Below are 20,256 nucleotides of genomic sequence, written 5' to 3' on the forward strand. Positions count from 1 at the left end.
ATTTACCCCTAATATTAAATAATTAAACTCTCCTTTTCGTACTTACGTATTAGAACCCTATATTATCCAGTATTATATTTCATATTAAATATATATAATTAATTTGCGAAGACTATTTATTTATTCCTATTTAACTATTTAAATAGTAATTTATTATAAATCTTTTTATATTCGCTATTTTAAAAATTTCGACCCTTAAAGTTTAAACGGCCATTCTTACTACTTTATTCCCTAATAAAAGATTTTTTACTGAAAATATTTACCGGTCGGAATATTTATAATTATATTTTAAACCGGGCGTTTTTAACTTATTATCGCCCGACTATTAATAATAAGAAAGAAGATCCAACCCCGTAGTATTATATTTCTAATTATAATTCAAGGAATATTAAATAAATTAAGTCGCTGGACACGTACTTATCGCTTTTACCGACCGATTAATAACCGTTCGGGTATTATATTTAAATATATACTGGCTTTACCGCACTATATAATTCGAAGTCGATACTAACTATAATTTTAAATAGCGTAAAAATATAAAAGAATTCAATAATTTATTAAGATTATATTCATTATAACTATATCGTCGTTTAATTACTTTAAAAACCTTTTTCCTATATAACTACTGTTAATTAGGGAATTAATTATTATATAAAAATTTATTAGACTTAATAAAGAAATTCTTAATTAATATTGAAAAAAGCGGTTTAAGGGAATTGGAATTATAATAAGGATTAGATAATAAGGAGGATAATAACGAGAAGGCTTATTTTAAATTAGACTACCCAACGGAATTATATAGGGGGTAATTTCCGTAAGTTAATAATATATATTGATTTTAATATACGATTGCCATTTATCCGTCGGACGCGTACTAATTATAATTATAATAAATCTAAACGGCTAATTTATAGATAATAATTCAATTTAATTTAATAATTTAATATCAGAATTTAAATTAATTAATTATAATATTTACTATATTACTACATAATTCGTAATATAAGTAGCCACTAATTATATTAACATATTAGTACGAATATAGGTTTTTGAAAACTCTTTTACTAATATATTCCAATAGGTACGGAGAATAGTAAATAAAACCATCCGGGATAAAATTATTTTAAAAAAAACGGCGGAACGACGGAATTATAAATATAATTAAAGATTTAAAAGTAATTATTCGAAAGGGTTTTTATAAAATTAATAAGAGGTTGGCAAGTATTTAAAGGATAGTTGAAAATAAATATAGTAAATTATTAAGTATTATAAAGAAGGTAATGGATATAGTAGATGAAAATACGTAAGATTTTCTACGATTAGAGTTAGATTAGGAATTTCTCTGATAAAGGATAAATAATTTAGTAATAGGGTTCGAATAATTATCGGTATTTATTTATAATATTAAATAAATACTTTTCTAATTAAATTATATTCGATTTTACCTATAAAATTCTATACTATTTAACTATTCGTCTCTATTTAGCCTTAAGATTAAGATTAGGAAACAAAAGAGAAATTTATTGGCGTTTCGTCCTATTTTTATAAATAATAATTAGATCCCGTCTTCGTTATATTACGGTTCAGTCGATTTATTAATAAATTCGTTCGATACTTGAATTTAATACTAAATTTTATTTATATTTATTTATATACTATAAAATAACGATCGGGTTTTATATTCCTGCCCCTAGGTTAGTTTTTATACGTTAACAATAAGTGCGTTATATTAAATATTTTCCTTATTTCGTATATATAAATAGAAATTAGGTATTTAATATTTCTACGTAGGGAATTATATTAAATTTGAAGTTTATGTATTAGAATTTTTTCTATAAATAAATATTTACCGGTAAGCGTTTTGCTATTTACTATTTTAATATATAGTATTTTAATATATTTAGATTTATAATATACTTTATAATCTTTTTAAATATAAAAAGAAAATTTTATAATTCGAATTAGTAGCCTATCAACAATATAATTTATATAAATATTCATTATACTATAGTACTAAATTTTATAATATAATCGCTAACCGGGTCTATATAAAGTTTAAATAATATTATTTTAAAAAATTAAGGCCGTTATAAGTAGTTGAGCGAATGAAATTAGATTTATCCTAGTTTTATCCGAGATTAATCTATATTATAAATTTTATCTAATATTTTACCCCTTTTAGCGAATATATTTAGTATAATATAAATAGCGCAATTATGTACTTATATGTATTAATTTAGCGAGAAGAAAAATTATTATATTAATTAGAATCTTTTCTTTTTAAATTTCTTTTCCTTAATTCTTCTTCGATTATTTAAATATTTATTAATTTACCTCCATCTACCCCCTACTACTCTTCCGAAACATATCAAAATTAATTAAAAATTTATTAACGATTTATTTTTTATAATAGCGCCCGCTTACTACAAATTTATAGCTTCTAACGTATATAAAGAATATTTAGATAGCGATTAGAAACCCGCTAAACCCGAGGATAAGGATAAGAAGGATTCACCACAGGAAGCGGCATGCGTCTACGAGATCGGCTCATGCTGTGCCGCTCTGGATCCATCTGGTCCCAAGTACTACGTATGTACGTATCGCCCTCTGTACAATCTAATGCTGGTTTGTTTGGTACTCCTGGAACACTGGACGAGATGTATCCCGAATTGTCCCAAACCTCACAAAGAGATAAACTGAATGGCTAGGTACGAGTCGGAAAGGCATCAACAAGATTCAATATGGCATATCAAATTTCCAAAATAGCATATGCAAGTTAAGATTACGCTTTGGTTATAGAACGAAACGGATCAATTAGATATATAAACGCCTAGGAAAGTTGACCAGAGGTCTCGAGCTAACAAACAAACCAGATTGGACTGTATTGCAATACTGTACCGCTCAAGTTACCTGGTGGGTTTCTCCATTTTTCCCAAGTCAATTGCGAGGTTAATTGGCCATGCTGGACCGAAATTGTCCACTCCCCCCCCCCCCCCCCTTCTTCCCCCTTCCCACTCTTTTTTTCCCAACACCCCTCACCTCTGTCGTCATTCGCAATGGGGACCGCTTTCCAGTTTCCAGCACTACAGGTTCCAACTCGACCTTCCCGATTCTGGATCGGCGGGCATGAGGACACCCATCGATGGTCGTTTCCAATCGTCCCTTTCGATGGTCATTGGGGGTTGAAAACTGGGCGCAGTGTGCCAAGTAACGGTTACCTTTTTGCGACCACACTATATACCCAGAAAGTAACCAGACTGCGACACGAGGTGCAATGAGGTGAGCACTTGTTGCGGAGACAGCGGCACTAACTGATAGCAACAGACCATTCTTTGGGTAGGTAGTAGGTAAAATGTGAGAACCGACACCCAGGACGTCGGAACCAGCGCTTGAAAAACGGCCTTGCAACATAACAGCAGCCTCAGGTTGGCGCGGTTAAAGCAGAAGATTGTGCGCAGCAAAACCTCAGAGACAGCGATATTATCATGTGATATAACGTCTCCACGGTCCCGGGGGCACAACGGGGATGACGGGGATGCCGGATTGACGGGGGGCCCAACCGCAACGGGGGGGTAAGACGGGATCTGCTACCCTCGACAAGAAAATCAAGCTTCAATGTAACCCGGGGAACGGAAGCACATCATCCAGACGAGCAATGCCAGACTTCAACGGCACTCAATGGGACCTCGATGCTTCCTCGCAACCAAGGGGGGAGATACTCTCCAGCAGAGGAATGGGGATGATCCCATCGACCCACAACAAATTACAGGGTCTGCCGTGCTCCCCCCAACTGCTCAACTTTGGTTAACGTTATACAGACCCAGATCCACATACCAAGTAGGTACTCTCGGGTGCGCGCTTCCAGGAAAGGCATAAAGCAAGTCGGCCGGGTGCGTGCCTGCGCAGCCTCACCTATTCTTGTACCTTGTGCTTTGCATTGGACATCTCTGGGTCTGGAGGGGGAAAAGGAAACACAGGGCACATAGCCGAGATGGGGAATGGAGGGGACTCCAGTTCTCTGGGCAAACCAGTCCGGGGCAAGCCGGGACGTGGATAAACATTCCATATGCAGTTTGGCGTGTGGAGTGGAGGCCCAGATGTAGGCCTGCAAGTCTACAAGGGAACAAGCCTCGCAGGGCACACTTCTTAGTGTAGTGACTGGCGGAACAGGGGCTGGAGTCTTCCGTGTCGGTACAGGGTTGACCTTGCTCAGGGCACTCACTGCCTTTCCATATCTCGTTCTTGCCATGGTCACTGTGGGGAAATTATCCCACAATGTTTTTCTTTTTCGCTGCATATTTTGCACCCTACCTACCTCTCTCCACATCTCACCGAGTATTCTTCAAAGAGAAATACTTGTCCCTTGCTTGACTATATCGAATAGGCCTACGGCGTATGGGCAGCAGGCCGGTCAAGTTGTTTGCGATGTGCGCAAGGCAACATGGCGTGTGTGAAAGAGAAAACAAAACGGGACCCCCCTCCCCTGTCCCCCGGCCTGATATGTATCATGGTACCTCTGGGAATGGGCATGTCCAAGTACGCACCCTACGTACCTCTACTAGCCCGAATAAACACATTCTGGCATAGGACCGCAGACCCCGATGCCACTACTTCGAGTCTGGCCTTGTCTTCTTCTCTAGCATTCAGTTTGCCCGTTCCTGCCCCATCCACATCTTCATCGAGTCCACCGTGTTCGGTACCCGTCCGAGGATCGCCGTCGACTCGAATGCCCCATTGCTCGCTCTTTTTCTTCCATGGTGATTTCTCGACCTTGATCAACCATCTTTCGACTCCCCCAGTGTTCAACAAACCCCTTCGGGAATAGCTTGCGAGCTCATTACCAAGGACGATACCACCTAGGCCCGTCGCTTCACATCGCCTGAATCCCTCAGTGGTACCCTGGTCGACCGTTTTTGGCGGGGCTTTGCTGTTTTCCAGAACCCGACTGTGTGGTTCAGGCGTCTAGTTTAGGCACTGGTTGATAGGCCTCCTGCGAATCACGGCCCGGAGCTTGTTCTGCCACCAGCACGTTTGCTTTTGCTCGCCAGTATTAAACCTACCATCAAGTACCTCCCAAGGTCCCGAGACCATGCCCTTCATCCTTCCCCCTTCGCTACACCACACAAACTCATCATGCTCTACTTAAACAAACGCTCTCCTTCCGAGGAGTTGGCCTCTGTTCACAACCCAAACTCTCCCAGTGGTACCTCTACTTGGCACGATCACAAGATGACCGAGGTAGTCGCATACCCTCAACCACAACACCTCTACCACTTCGGTGGCTCATCACATCGTTTGCTTGCCCCTGCCCCTGAGCAAAAGTCCCCTTACTTCTCTCCGGATCTATATCGCGAGATGCCTGTCTACCCCGTGGGCTACCAGACCAGCTCTCATCTGCCCAGGTCTCCCCCAGAGGCTCGCTCGGCTTCGGTCTCGAGTATATCCTCTCCGGCCTCCCACGGCACACCTAACATGTCTTCCTCCCGCACCATGTCACCAGTCACGGACTCCAACTCTGACTCCATGGCAAGCCCCCCGGTCTTGACCAGGACATATAACCCGCCGTCGTCCTACCACCACACACACCACACCTCTCAGGCGCTACCTTCGTCGTTAATCCCCGCCCCATCGCATTACTTGCATGCTCAGGTCGCCCCTCCGCCACCAATGTCTCTCTATCCTTCGATGCCGGCCCCGTCACAACGAGCAACGACGTACCCACCATCATCCTCATATGGTTACCACCAACACATGGGCCACCCTTACCCATCTCAGCAGCCAATGCACAACTACCAGTTACCGATGCACAACTATCAACCAGTGTACACCTACACCAGCGCCCAGGCCTATCCCAGCCATTCAGCAGGCACAATATTACCCTCCATGCCGTTCACTCCCACGCCAGGGTCCTCGGTCATGTCCCTCCCGCATACGCAACGTCAGGGGAAGGCTCCCATTGAGCGCTTGCTGAAGGATAGAAACGACATCGTGATGATGATCCAGTCACACCTGGACTATTTCGACGTTCTCAAGGCTCAGATGGCGAGCAGGTTCTTCAGGGACCACTTTGACCCCTCCAAGTGCCCCGAAGAAGACAAGATCCGGTGCGTCATGTTCGCCGAGATCAACTTCAAGCGGTTCTGGCCCAACAACACCTCTTCCGGTGGCCGGGGCGGCGACAAGGATGACGGCAAGCACCCCGGCTCCTTTGGGTGCTACCACTGCTTCAAGGTCAAGAACCCGGAAAACTTTGAGCTGTTCAGGTGGAAGAACGATTTGGAGGATGCCCCTGATAGCAACAACAGCAACAACAACAATAACTCCAACAACAAGGAGCAAAAGAGCCAAAGAGGCTCCATCTCCTCCTCCTCCGCCTCCTCAAAACAACAACACCAAGCACCAACAATAAACATCACCCAAGCCTCCGCCCAACAAACCCCACCTCTATCCCCCTCCACATCCTCCCACACCTCCACCTCCTCATTTTCTCTCACCTCAAACCCCCACCACGACCCCTCAGTAACGCGCTCCTCCCTCGCCGCCGCCGCCGCCGCCTCCACCAAAAACACTGGCGCCCGCCGCGGCGGTTCCGGCGGCCATTCCTCCTCCGGCACTTATTCTTCCTCGGACCAATCCCCCCGCATCCACGAAACCTGGGGCATTAGGAGGTTCTGCATCGACTGCGGCATCGCCAAGAAGTTTTATAGACCGGGCGTGCTGATCGAGCTCCACAAGGAGAAGAACGCGGTGTGGGTGTGCGATTGCTGGGTCACGCATAAGCGGCCGCAGGAGCTGGATTGTAAGGTTTGTAAGAAGATTTTGCCGCTGAGCACGCCGAATCGGAGGAGGGGTTGATCTGGGGCTGATTTTTGGGGTTGGCCTCGGGGGTTAGGTAGTGCCGGGTTAGGACGGGGCGTGAGATGAAAATCGTGGTTGGGGTATTAGTTGGGACTTCGTGTTGCTTGGGAATAATGTTGGCTTTGATGGTTGCAGGCGTTGGGAGGGAGGGTTTAGCGCTGTCTTTTTGTCCATGTTTTCTTCTTCTTCTTCTTCTTCTTCTGTTCATGATTTTTTTCCTCGGGTTTTTGGGTATATGGATTCTATTTGATGGCGTTGAGAAACAGCGGTTTTACTTCCTCGAATATTATTCTGTGAGGTGACGAATCTCTATGATGTTTGATGATCTTGTCGTAGGTAGTAAGTTTAGAGTGCTGATAGAGCACGCCCCCTTCTCGCAGTGGTCATCAGGGGGTCAGGGGCATTGTTTCCCGCTTGCTGACCTTCCCGCTTGCCCTTCCCGCTTGCCTGTACGTGAATGTGATTGGGGCCGTTTTGGCTTGGGCTTGCTTATACGAAGTCCAGCCTATTGTATCTGTATGGGCCCTGTGTGTTCTCTTTGTTTTCTTTACCAACTGAGAGCGGGATTGATTGAGTGATTGAGTGATTGCTGGCTGGCGTCATTTCTTCCTCCTTTTTTCCTTCCCCGGAATCATCCATACCTACCTACATACATCCCGTTTCATAAGGTCGGCAATCACAACGTGCAACGGCGACCACGGGGACCACGCAAGGCAGAAAGATCCCCGATGCAGTGCGGTCAGTTCTCAGTTTTCGTAGACCGGCGTATGCAGAGACGGAAAAAAAAACATGGGGAAAACGTGGTGCTTGAAGCAAGGGAATAGATCGACTTGTCAAACTTCAGTGAAAAGACTCACTCGAGTCGCCAGGATTTACTTCCAGTGAGAGGTGCTATGGCACTGAAGAGCGGTGTCTCCGGCTCTGTGGCTTGAGTGGGCGTCTCTGACAGCAAGGTATTGTCGACCTGCCAGAGATAACGTGGGATGATGGAAAGGGCAATTATGTCGCCGCAATCTCCTCCCGGTGTTTTCCTATTATTCCTTCCCTTTCCACTTTCTTGGCCTCCATTGTTATCATTGCTCATCTTCTGTCCTCGCTCGTTTTACGTGCGCAGACCCCAGGCCACAATGTACACCTAGGTGAGCTTCCATGTAACCGGGTATCTAGGCCTCTGTTACCCGGACTGTCGTTGCTCTCCCAGAGTTACATTGACAGTTAGGAACCTCAACCGTCCCTCCCACCACCCAGACAAGCCACATACATAATCCCTCCCCCCCTTGATAGCGACAATTAACATCCCCTTCGTATTAACAAGGACCGTTCTTCCGCCTTACCTGACAAACATACCAAAAGGCTCACTTCCTATTGGTTAACCATGGAATTTTGGACAGCCACGGGTAACCACCTAATCACAGCCTTTCCATGTTCAATGTTACCCTGATCCAGTGATTTGCCACGGTAGAAGAGAACGGGAGGGACATGATGCAGAAAGAGGCAGCTCGCAACAGGCGCGTGGTAGTAACAAACGCGCGTCAATCACCAACAAAGAGAAAACTTTTCATTGTTGCAACGTTTGTTCGTCACCGAGAGATACCGCTTTTCGCCGTATATATGTGTCTATATCACCCTTACTTATGTTCGTGTATATGAGTTACTGGGTAGAGGTAGCGTGGCTGTAGATCATGGGGACGGATGAGTGCTATGTGATTCCATGTATAATGGGCCCGTGGTACGACTTGCATTATCCCACTGCCTCGATATTCATGCCACTAAACTTGACGGCCTTGGGGCAACACTTGTTCAGAACAGAGATGGACCAGACTACGACAAAGACTGGACTCGAAAGGTCGCGAATAGCACCAAGCCCCGAGTCCAAATTAAGGAGCTCACCGACTCAGGAGCCAACACGCACCCTCTGCCTTTCGATTGTTGCATTGGCGTCTGGCGTAATAACAAATAAGAGTAGTTACCAAGCTGTCGGGATTTGATATCTGATATTTGGAACGCTTGCACTTGTTTGCCTCCGGTTCCCCCTAAACCGGCTAAACCATTTCAGTAAGGAGCTGAGGAACTTTGCCTCTTCCTTGTTGTACCCGGTGCCCACAACATGATATGCAAATACAAGGAAAATTTCATTGAAGGAATGCGGAGGAGAGGCAGGGACTGAGACATGGCATGATTTCGCTGTGGCTCTGTGGTTCGGCGGCTAATCAACGAAGCGTTCGTCGCGGCACTTCCAAATTCAGCCATCCCGGGGAAGACTTCTTAGTTACAGGATTTTGTCTGCTTGTAGAAATATTCCCGTCGTAAATGGACCCCTATGAGCACTAGTAGGTGGGGAAGATGTGAATCTGGGGTATGTCATTGAAGGTGAGGGCAAAGAATAAAAGAGCAGCTTATCTTGTTCCTGGCACTCACCGAGCCATTGGAAGCTCACTTGAGTATGAGATAGGCTCACTTTGAAGATCCAGTCTCCTTGTCACCCCTGGCATCATCTCGGTTATAGAGAGCATCGGCACGTCGGCACTGAAGACCTGTGTTCGCCTCTTCATTCGGTCCCGATGTGAGGAAGGGAAACTTGGTGTCCTGTCAGGCCTGTATAGAAACTGCAGCTTGCGTGCAACCATCTGAATAAAGACGTCAAAATAACCATGGAGGGTGAGGGACTAAAGGGAGGAATAGCAGAAGACGGTGAGAATCGATACCTGGCTTTCCTGTATATGGGCCCCTGTAGGGAAAAGCAAGGGATGTCATGGGGGGTATAAGAAATTGTAGGCCAATAAGAAATGTCCTTCTGAATTCGAACATGCAGATTGGACGAACGTCATTCGTGGTCGGGTTAAGGATGGTGGGCGGCCTATGTGGCTTCAAGAAGACCGTCTTTGAGCCAGGCTTCCAGGCTCAACACTGTACTGGGCTTCCAGCTAAGGGTCTGATCGACCGCCATGGAAGAAGCTGTCTTCAGCCCATTCGGCTAGCAAACAATTCTTACTGTGTGCTGTACACTATGAACCGACATTCCGTGAAGCGCTTAGCGCGGCACTTTCTGACGCTCATTGGTAGGAAAGAAATAATGGCTGTCGTGACGCGATATCGGTGACACGTATATCTGGCCGTGATATGTTTAAGGTTGATGTTGTACATCCGTTCACACCATCGAACGGCCGACCAGAGACACTCGACTGTTCGGTACGGACTTGGATCAAAGGGGTGTCATCCGGTTAAGAAAAAGACGCCATCTCATGAACATCGTCTCGTTGACGGAACCGGAAGCCTATGCCCGGCGATTCAAATTCCAAATAGCGGGCAAATTTGCCGGCCAGCCGGTGTCATAATCAAACGGTGGGGAGACCAGAAGGACACCGAGGAAGTCTAGTCGGCGACTTGTACCGTTCTGTCGGGTCCGTAATCATTCGCTTCCAGGAGACTCGGGATTCAGGCTAACCATTTTCAAGACCGTTCAAGGCCATGGTTGGTGAAATGCTATGTCGGTCTGTGTTATTTTTTTAGACGAACGCATTGCGCTAGGGACGGCAGCCGGTTAGCTGCGGACGACTAGGCTAGGCCGAATGAGAGGAGAGAGAGTCGGCGATCCTGACGCCATCTGGTTAGGCGGAACGGTATGTTGAGCCCAGCCGCGCTGGCGCTTAAATCGGAGCAAGTTGACATGGCCGAGCGTATGGTCACCGTGGAAGTAAGGGCAAGAGGCCAGGATTCGGGACAGCATGTTTGGGTTGAACGAACGGCCGCATGAGCAGCAACGCCCCTTTGGATACTGGCTGTAGCTGTGTTCGGAATGAGGCGCTGGTGAGCAAGTGTCCAAAGGTAGGTAGGAGCAGTGGTATCAAGGTATGTATTGGTAGGGATTGGCGAGGTTGCAGATGTGGCTCAAGTAACATGATTTCGAATAGCTGCAAGCTTATGGTTCGCGAACCAGGCCGTGAAGAGGGCAAATCTGTGGAGCGGAGAAGTTGCACGCTCGCAGCTGTGAAAAAGATTGGGGTCAGCAGGAATGCAACTGAAGGGGGGGGTTTAGTGTGTTGCTTGTATGGGATACAGTGGTAGTGGGCGGTGTTACGGGCCGCGTTACCTTGATTGAATATGCATGTAGCGAGACTGCATCCTTGTTGACGTCGTCGCTCGTCGGCGTCGGGTGTTGTTTGCATTCTCTCCGATCGACATCACCAACGTCAGAAGAGTCTTTCGTTCGTTCTCAGAGCTGCAATTGAGACACGAGACTGACCGAACTCGAACAAAATGACGGTGAGGAGCTGCAGAGTCTTGTTTGATGACTTTCACTTTGACGTGCTGGGGCCGGTAGGGTGTTGGGTCAAGCACGCAGACTATTTGCAGCAAGTCGCCGGAAAAAGATACCAAGCCTGGCGATGTCTGAAGATCCGAAGCGGTCGGCGACGGGGCTCGATTTCCCCCAAGTGGTGATGTGGTAGCTGGTAGCATCATGGCAGCTGGTTGGATGTCAGACGGTGGAAAGCTCGAGATAGGTGGGAGATGACGGCTGCTTGGGCTGTTTGGCTGCCATATCAAGGATCAGAGCCCGACAGGACTGCCGTGGACTCAATACCCTGGATCTGGAGAGCAACCTGGACAAGATTGTGTTTGTGGGAGCAAAGAAGAGATTTCTTTGGCTGGTTGTGGATGCCATTGTCGCACCTTCCCCGTTGACGTGCACCTCAGAATCTTGAGGTCGGCTAATGCCTTCCCATCTTCATTCCTACGTGCCTTCCTATGCTGCTAGCTGTGCCCCGTTTACCTTACACGAAGGGCAGCAGGGCAGGTGCCTCTGGTCACCTGATACGTCATCTTAGCTCTCAGCTTCCAACTTGACGCTTTTCCCTTCCCGTCTTTCTCCCGCTCCTTTCCTTCTCCTTATTGGACTTGGACACAATAAAAGTTGCAAAAACACATTGCTGATACTATCTGCAGCAACCTCCATAAAGCCTGAGCCTGTCAACATTCATGGGCCAGAGCCATACCCGGACACCCACGAGACCACCAATCCGTTAATGTTAGGCTATCGGCAAACCTCATTGGATACGAGACTGGGCTCTCTGTGTGATGTGGTGCTCCAGACCGTCGTTGATGACGAGAAGTACGGGTTTATTCATGCCGCCTCTGGCGCTCGTGACGCCACCGACAACGGTTCGAGCCTTGGAGATTACACAAGAGGGGCGGCACTCGGCCATGGCAGGCTTTGGCAGCTTCGCCAACACGAACATCACTGGTCAGTCATCTCTCCCCTGCATCGTACACACCCTCGTACACACACCGACCAAACCCCAAATCTGGGGGCCGAGCAGATCCCCAGCAGGCGTGGGGCGGGGGTAAAACAAGGCCTCATGTCTTCATGGTGCTGTCACACTTTTGCCTCTCCCGCATTCTCCTATCAAACCGTCCAGGTGCATATGAGCAGACACATCACTAACGCACAACGGTCAGCCGGTCACCCTCAGACGACGGCAGGCCACCGGCCGGTTATCCTTTGCTCCGATGTGACCTGATATCAGGAGCACAGACACATATCGGCGATCCAGAAATAGCAGCCGTGTCGTGGCCCGCAACGGCGTGACACGGCATTTACATTTTTGTTCCTTACATCACCATCTGTTCGGAGTGCGTAGACACTGTTCTCTATTCCAAACATATGCTGCCTTTGCAACAGGAAAAGGTCTCTCATCACCAACAGCACAATCTAAATTCCAAATTGATGTCGAGCTCGACCCATTCTGGCTTCTCCTGCAGCAGCCGGAACTTTCGTTTCCGCTTACTAAGGAGTTAGGAAGGAAACAGGGGATTGTTTTCCTCCTCTGAAATAGCGCAGCCACAGGGCCAATATCAGGAGCTGATACTCCTTTCTTCTTCTTTTTCTGCACCCCCTCCCCTGTTTCCAGAATATTCTTCTTCAGGCGAATTATCACATATCATCTTCTTGGGGACAGCCGAATGAAGATTGCTATCTGCTCATGCCCTGGTGATGTCTCACTATCAGGCGATTGACACCTGTCCATGAAGAATTAGTGATTATCAAAGGTTTGGTTGGCTGGCTGAAACTTCAACCCTCAAGGATGGAGAACCTAACAATTGACTTGTGAACAAGTGCACACGAGACAACCAGTTCGTAACAAACAAAAACCAAGAAGAAAAGCAAGCTCCAAAAGGCCAAGAGAGAGGGAAGTTAATAACAAAGAATGGTAAAGCAAAAATAGAGAAAAATATTAGCTGCAACTCGTTTCGATCGAGTGACCTCCGGGTTATGAGCCCGGCGCGCTTCCGCTGCGCCATGCAGCTGAATTCTGATTTGATGAAAAGCTTTGGCCATTGTTGACCTTTTATCCCCACCAAGGGGTTCTGAACTCTTCACTGGCGAGACTGGCTCCTACACCATGCCAGCTCGCATCAATCCCCAACGGATGTCTACAATACGTTCATATTAAAAGACCCAAAATGTGTCTGTTAAAACAAGAAGCTCTGTGCACGAAAACCGGAAAAGACCGCACCAGGATGTCCTCGTCGTACAGTTCAACTTCCAAGAGTTGCGATGGCTCGTGCGCCTGGTAGCTTGGTAACGGTACACTTCCTTCGTCGAACAAGTGCTGGTTGGACACTCGTCCATAGCTTCGTCACAAAAATAGTGAACTCGTGCAAGAGGGACAGGATAACTGAGAATATTGATATTAGAATATTGATCAACCTTCTTTCAAAGAAAATAAAATACCATTGCAGTTGGGCTTGTTTTCATCATCAAAAGTGTTCGCTTGGAAGTGTCTCCAGTTCACCACTGAGCGCACGGACCAAGTATCGTTCATGTTGGGTAACAATGGCTTCGTCTGCTCTCGATGGTGTAGAACTACTGTTGACTTGAAGGAACGAGTCAGGTCAAATTTTGGAAGGAGATGAGATTCCAAGAAAACTAAACTGAAGGAGCAATGAAATGTCCGTTGTTCTGCACTATTGCTGCCAGGTATCTAGAGTAGATAAAGTAAGAAAGGTCCTAGAAAGAATACCTAGGTAGGTAGAAACATCACAGCCTGCCACTGCACGAAAACCCATCGGTACTATCATTCTATCTTGTGCCCTTCATGTTTCCAAGCATTACTACGGGGAAATTGTGAACAAAGAACTCCCCTAAACAGGATAAGACGGCGAAATAAAAAAGGGTAAAACCTAAGGAGTGTGATCAGAACAGAAAGACATGAAAGAAACCTATACTGAACTACCAAACTACCCAACTCACAAACCCCCCTTCTCATTATCCGGATTCCCACTCGGCACCGCCACAAGACTCGTAGCCACAGCCGTGAATATCTCCGTCGCCGACGGGAACGGCGAACCCTCCGTGGTAGTGTAAGTGATTGTTTCATGGAGACTTACTGTTCTGTCACCCTTACCGGAATCACCACTACCACTACCACCACCACCACCGGCCGCGGCGGGGGCCGAAACAGAAGCACTCGGTGCAGCAAAGCCGCCGGAAGTAAAGCCGGAAGAAGTCCAAGACCAAGTAAAGCCCGGGAAGGTGGTTGTCCAACTCCACGAAGAACCCGCACCTCCAGCACCTCCGGCACTGGTACCCAAAGGAGCATTGGCAGTGACTGGGCTAGCAGTTACCGTGACAAAAACAATGCTTGGAGCCGGAGCTTGAGGCGCTTGAGCAACGGTCGTTGCTCCTGAACCCGAGCCGCCCCCGTTACCGCCGCCGCCAAGGGTAATGGTAACAGTGCTAGCTGCTGCCGTCTGAGCCGGCAAGTTGGCTGCATTAGAGTTGGCGACAGTGACAATGACCGGAGTAGATTGAGCAGTGGGAAAGATGACGGGGGCAGTCACTGTTGTGACGATGATAGGGGCTAGGGAGCCGCCGCCGGCGATTGAGTTGGCCGAGCCGTTAGAGCCATTACTGGCAGCTGCTTGGGCAGCGGAGGAAGGGGCGGGAACGATGTCGATAACTATCACCGTTGGAGCCGCTGCGACGGAGGGAGCGATGGCGGTAGCGGAGTTATCGGGAAACCCCGAGATGCCGGAAAAAGCGGAGAAGCCAGCTGGTTGGGAGACCAAAGCGTTGATAATGACGGTGGTGGTACTGGCGAAGGATTTGGAATTGGCGTTGGTGATGATGTTAGTGGCGGCTGCGGTTGTGGGAGCGGGGAAGGAGACGGGGTCGCCGGCTGCTTGGGTGATGCTCACGACGATGACGCCGGGGGCTCCATTGGCGGCGGGGGCATCGGCGGTGATGAGGACCGTTTGGGTGGTGGTTGGGGAGGCTACACCGCCTGCACCGGGAGGGACGACGACTGGGCCGGCGGCGGAGTTGCTTGTTGCTGAGGGTGGTATGACGACGGCGCTGGCGGAGCTGATACCCGGGATTGGGGATGTGATTGAGGGGACCACGACAACGGCGCTGCTTGAGGAGACCGGAGGGGCTGCTGGTGTTGCTGAGGGAACTACCGGCGGAATAGAGGGCGCTGCTGAGGTGACTAATGGGGCTGTGAGAGTTGCATTGGACGGTGCCGGCAGGGGAGCAATGCTTGTGGCGTTGGGAAAAACACCTGCGGCAGAGGAGTTGCCTCCTCCGAGAGGACCGCCGGTTCCCGTGACGATGGGACCAGTGGAGGTTGGCACCGGAGGCGATACTGGGGGTTCGGTACCCGGAGGAGCTGGTGGTGCCGATACTGGGGATGCTGACGCAGGAGGAGCCGATGCAGGAGGAGCAGACGCTGGAGGAGCCGATGCTGGAGGAGCTGACGCCGGAGGAGCTGACGCCGGAGGAGCGGGAGCAGCCGTCGCCGGAGGGCCCGCCGCTGAATCAGTGTCGGCGCGGACGTCGGCTGGTGTACGGTTGATGGGATAGGTAAACTTCCGATGTTTGATGGGCTCCTCTTCGTTATTGAACAGACTCCATCGTTTGACGAACCCACGGAGCCCGTTAGAGAAATGATTTCCACTTTGTATTTGCCCCTGAGTAGACAACTGCGGAATGACCTGCTTGTTATCTTGGGATTGCCTATGAGCTGGTGCAGCTATAACAGACGTGCTCGCTACAAGCAAAGCAACAGCCAACGTTGGCAGCTGCATTGTGTCTGTTTACTTGCTGTCTCGTTGGTCGTTGGTGGTTGACAGATGGATCAGAGTCTTAGGTAACGAGCGTGGTGTTTTGGTGTGGAGGGCTGCTTAGCTTCCTACATTAAGATGGGTATTGACCGGAGCAAGATATATAGAGGGGCCGAAGTATGGGAAAAATCTCTCTTGGCTGCCACCTGAACTTCCTCCACTACTGTCAGGAGCCCTGCTGTCGTCTGGCCTTGTTTCTTCTCCCGTTCGGCCGTTCCGAAGCGTACAAGCTTCACCCGCATTTAAATACCAATGCTGGGAAGACATACCTTGGACATGGCGTCATACAGATCTACCACCATCGGGAGTCGGATGATGCTACTCTCCATATGGGTCATTTACAGCATCGAGATGAGTGATTTCCGGAGAAGAGCTCAAAGTACTACCAGTAAAGAAGGCTGATTTTCCATAATGATCGAGTACAGCCAATGCTTTGCCTCCATGGGATCAGGAGAAAGACCCGTACATTGGTACAAGTAAACCCCAAAGGTTGTTCGTGCCACAACCGCGCGTTGGCAGGTATGACTGTGACCAGAGGACAATGCCAGGAACCGTAAGTATCGAGTCCTGTGACACTTTCACGTCTTTGGCACTCGACACTGCTGTTTGGAATCTTTCAACGTTATTCGCGTAGTGTCTTCTCAAGGCCGCGAGAATCAACGACTGCGTGCGGCTGTTGAGGTCTTGCATGAGTTGTCTTGAGTTAAACTCCGAAGGCGACTCTGAAATGAGACCAAGAAGTAAGTATACGAACCCCTTATTTCTGGAAGTCGGCTGGAGGAACACTAGAATAGAGTGACGTGTTGGAGCGTGAGACCAAGAACGGACTTTGTACTCACATCATGAGACCGGCTTAGCCGTCCGAGTCCATCCCAGGGAAAGGCCATTGTACATGACTGAACACTGGGAATCCATGTGAATGACGGAAGTGATGAGAAGAAGAGGTGGCTGTTTCGTGACAGTGTGGTCTCGATGATTCGTAAGATGGCGAATAATCGTCCATCTTGACAATAACCCACGGACGGAACGCCACCTATCAGAATTTTCATGCCCAACCCGTGGATGTGTCTGGCCTCTGTGTGGTTCGAATATCCTAAGCAATGGTACACTTCGTATTACTGGGGAGAATGACCAAAGATGGTGTTCTCACCATGGGGTTGTCAAGAAAACTCCAACCGACGGTCTGGGTCAATGCTGTGCTGACGCTTAGCAGCCATTGGCAGCCTTTCATAGATGGTTTCGTGTGGCTTTTCTGTCGGAGGCGGCTTATTGTCACTGGCATCAACAAGGATAACTTTCTGTATTCCGAATCACCATGACCCAACTTGCAAGCGATGTCTCGTCGGGCCTTTATCAACTCTTCGGTATCATCAAGCGATCAAGCGACGTTCTAGTGATGGTGTTGAAGTGATTTCTGGCAACACCCTAGGGATAAGAATGCCGATGATTCGAAGAATCGCTCTAGTTGGCCATTCCATCCCAAAATGGAAAGCATTGGTGTACTTTGAGTTATGCTGGCACAGGGACGCGTCGCCCGTTAGGGTGTAACAAAGTCGGCATCGCCCATGGGAGTGTTGTAACATCAGCATTACTCAAACCGCAACAGCGACAGTAGCCGGTGAATTGTTCATGACTTGACTTGTGGGATCAAGTTGGCTGAAGAGACGAGAAAGATTCCACTGAAGCACAGGCTGCGTTTGAAGCCTGATGGTACCAGTTCGGAGTGGATATGCGGTGACCATTGCGCTTGTCTTTGAGATTCAGGTTCCCTGAAGCTTGGTAGGATCTAGAAAGATGCCGGTCCATTGAGCTTTGGGACGGCCAGGAGAAAATCATATTGCATGCTGGCAGCTGCATGAGCTAGGAGGCGTTATGTGTGGTTGAGTGCGCTGTACTAAAATCGTCCGATATCCATACCGTCGTGGTGTTCTCCAGGTCTTAGTGGCCAATCTCGACGTTGAAGGGTCAATTGACTCAGTTCGTCTGATGATGGGACCAGCCGGAGGGTTCCGATAACCATTTGGTACGATGTTTGCTGTTTGTGTGAAAGAGGTGATGGGAAAGTTGGACCCTCTTCTGGGTGATGTTGATGTCGTTATTGACGGATTGCTCCTTCTCTGTTGGGGAGCTCACACGTGGCTCGCTCTCACGGCCACACCTACCAACTGTTAGCTATCTCTGAACATTGAACATAAGGTATTGCTTCCAAAGCCTGTTGTGAAGATATCTGCGCTTGAGAACGGTAGCAACATGGATTTATCTCAAACAAAACGTAGCAAAGTTTGGGAAGATATTAGTAGTCATCACCCGCATCTTTGCGCCCTTGTCATCTCACCTATTCCCATGTTAGCCTCAGTCTCATATAGCCACGCTAGGGAGGACCAGATGAGAGCCCACCGCCGATCCATCTTACCCATGGTGGATCAAAATGTAAACACTTGAAGGTTCCTTCTCGCCAAACCCTTCACTTGCTTGTTTTGTCTTGACCCAAACAGGTCTATATAAACCGCAAGATATCTGGGCTTCCCATCTCTTACCCTTCCTCTCCTCCCTCACCACCACCAACTACCCATAACGCTCACTTAACTTCCAGTTTTGGTTGACGCCGGTCCTTTACAGACCACTTTTTGGTGATATTTTGGATCCAGATATCACTTAACCCATTCCCATTATCAACGTGAAGATGGCTTCACTTTTTACTGCTACCACCTCGGAGCGAGCAGCCGAAGACACCGATTGTTCTACGGACGTCAGCCCGGAGGTGTCATCCATGGATAGAGAACCTGAGGGTGGACTCATTGTTCCTGCTCTCAACCTATCCGAGTCCTCCATCGAAGATGCATGCCAGGAGTCAACTATCGCTATGGACGTCAGCCTGGTCATGCTACCGGTGGACGCTGCCGATGTTCCTCTGCCAGACGAGGAAAGTGATCGGGATGAGTTCGAGGTCAGTATCTACCCATCCATAGCGACCACCTCCTGTGCTAAAATCCTTGTTTAGACGTCACCAAATGCCGAAGAGAATGAGACCAGCATGAGAGTGGAGGTTGTCAAGCGTCCAAACAACAAACCGGCAGACGTGGACACTGTCGACCGGGGTCAAGATGACGACCAATCCGATAATTCCGACCATCATGACATGAGCTTGACATCGGCGTCTTCAGCGCCAAGCTCTCCCAAGACGCCAAACAGACAAGAAGAATCTCAAACCGACGATGAGGGCCTCCATGACACTAGCACATCGTCCATGCCGTCCATTGGAAGCTCCCCAAAGACGCCGAAGAACGAAACGTCATCAAGCGACCCTTTCGTTCTGGAAGATCCAACCAAGGGTCTCTCCTTGGACAACCTTGATCTCAAATCTCCGAATTGGATGGAGTACTTCACCAACCTTCTCAAGAAAATCGAACATATCAAGCCAAACACAAAAGAGATCTTGGAGCCTAGTACCGTCAAATTTGGTGATGAAGAAGGGGAGTACCAAGGACCGATCATTGCCTTGCCAGACACGCCCGACTACCACCCATACTCCAGCAATTTCCAGATACGCCTATCCAAATATGGAGGCTTTGGAACCTTCGCGACTCGAGACCTCAAGCTAGGAGAGGTCATTCTTATCGAAAAGCCCCTCTTGAAGTCAAGGCATGTCGATTTCTACTCCGACTTTCGGGAGCTCTCGGAGGACGACCAGCAAGCCTTTATGCAATTGTATACCCCCCCTGGTGATTACTTGAGTCGCGACGGAAGCGACTACAACCACATCAGGGCGATCCTAAAGGCAAACTCCTTTGCCATTCCCCCTTACGACTTCGGCATCATAGGCGTGTACAACGCCGCATCGAGACTCAACCACGCTTGCTCATGGGTTGCGAATGTCGATTACACATTCGACGCCAACAACTCTGATGCGATCGTGCTGAACGTTAGCAAGCTGGTGAAAGCTGGTTCGGAGCTGTTCATCAGCTACGGTGGAAGTCCGCTGTCGCTCTATGAGCGGTACGGGTTCCGGTGTTGCTGCGGAGGGTGTAAGGGTGTATCCGATCAACACCTCACGATCTTGAAGAAAATCAAAAATGGCGAGATATCCAGGAGGGAATTGGAATGGATATGACGGGGAACCCGGAGATGAAGATGCTCTGTGGGCTGGTCGTCTTGGAGGTTTGGACAGCAGGGCTATACCCTAACCCTGCAGTTTATGGTGGATGTTTTCCATCATCATTTGCTCGCGGTCGGCAATGATCTTCGCTATGGTGGTTACACAGCGTCGATTATTGA

General features: G+C 48.3%; 4 protein-coding genes and 1 non-coding gene across 5 annotated transcripts; 3 read left to right on the plus strand and 2 right to left on the minus strand.

Annotated features, from left to right (window-relative positions):
• Positions 1-5,133: 5,133 nt before the first annotated feature.
• Positions 5,134-7,790, plus strand: B0H65DRAFT_437997 (uncharacterized protein; the record flags this gene model as incomplete). The annotated part of the gene is made up of 3 exons (XM_062825344.1): positions 5,134-6,804; positions 7,195-7,197; positions 7,683-7,790. 3 exons carry the CDS (start codon positions 5,134-5,136, stop codon positions 7,788-7,790), a joined length of 1,782 nt encoding a protein of 593 aa, XP_062686052.1.
• Positions 7,791-11,317: 3,527 nt separating this feature from the next.
• B0H65DRAFT_504717 (uncharacterized protein) lies at positions 11,318-12,285 on the plus strand (the record flags this gene model as incomplete). The annotated part of the gene is given in 3 exon segments (XM_062827938.1): positions 11,318-11,360; positions 11,803-12,200; positions 12,211-12,285. 3 exon segments carry the CDS (start codon positions 11,318-11,320, stop codon positions 12,283-12,285), a joined length of 516 nt encoding a protein of 171 aa, XP_062686053.1.
• An 807-nt stretch (positions 12,286-13,092) lies between these two features.
• Positions 13,093-13,164, minus strand: B0H65DRAFT_t62. Its single transcript has one exon. It is a non-coding gene; the product is annotated as a tRNA-Met (tRNA).
• A 620-nt stretch (positions 13,165-13,784) lies between these two features.
• On the minus strand, positions 13,785-16,355 carry B0H65DRAFT_20606 (uncharacterized protein). Its single transcript, XM_062821867.1, has one exon. The coding sequence runs from the start codon at positions 15,943-15,945 to the stop codon at positions 14,107-14,109; it is 1,839 nt and encodes a 612-aa protein (XP_062686054.1). The 5' UTR covers positions 15,946-16,355; the 3' UTR covers positions 13,785-14,106.
• Positions 16,356-18,664: 2,309 nt separating this feature from the next.
• B0H65DRAFT_504719 (uncharacterized protein) lies at positions 18,665-20,092 on the plus strand (the record flags this gene model as incomplete). The annotated part of the gene is made up of 2 exons (XM_062827939.1): positions 18,665-18,928; positions 18,983-20,092. The coding sequence occupies 2 exons, from the start codon at positions 18,665-18,667 to the stop codon at positions 20,090-20,092; spliced, it is 1,374 nt and encodes a 457-aa protein (XP_062686055.1).
• Between the last annotated feature and the right edge of the window lie 164 nt (positions 20,093-20,256).

The sequence above is a fragment of the Neurospora tetraspora genome (genome assembly GCF_033439725.1).
Source record: "Neurospora tetraspora strain CBS 560.94 chromosome Unknown B0H65scaffold_1, whole genome shotgun sequence".
Classification (NCBI taxonomy): domain Eukaryota; kingdom Fungi; phylum Ascomycota; class Sordariomycetes; order Sordariales; family Sordariaceae; genus Neurospora; species Neurospora tetraspora.

What these genes read in the sequence shown, in the direction of transcription:
- B0H65DRAFT_20606 (XM_062821867.1), bottom strand. Translation starts at nt 15,945, where the DNA reads ATGCAGCTGCCAACGTTGGCTGTTGCTTTGCTTGTAGCGAGCACGTCT.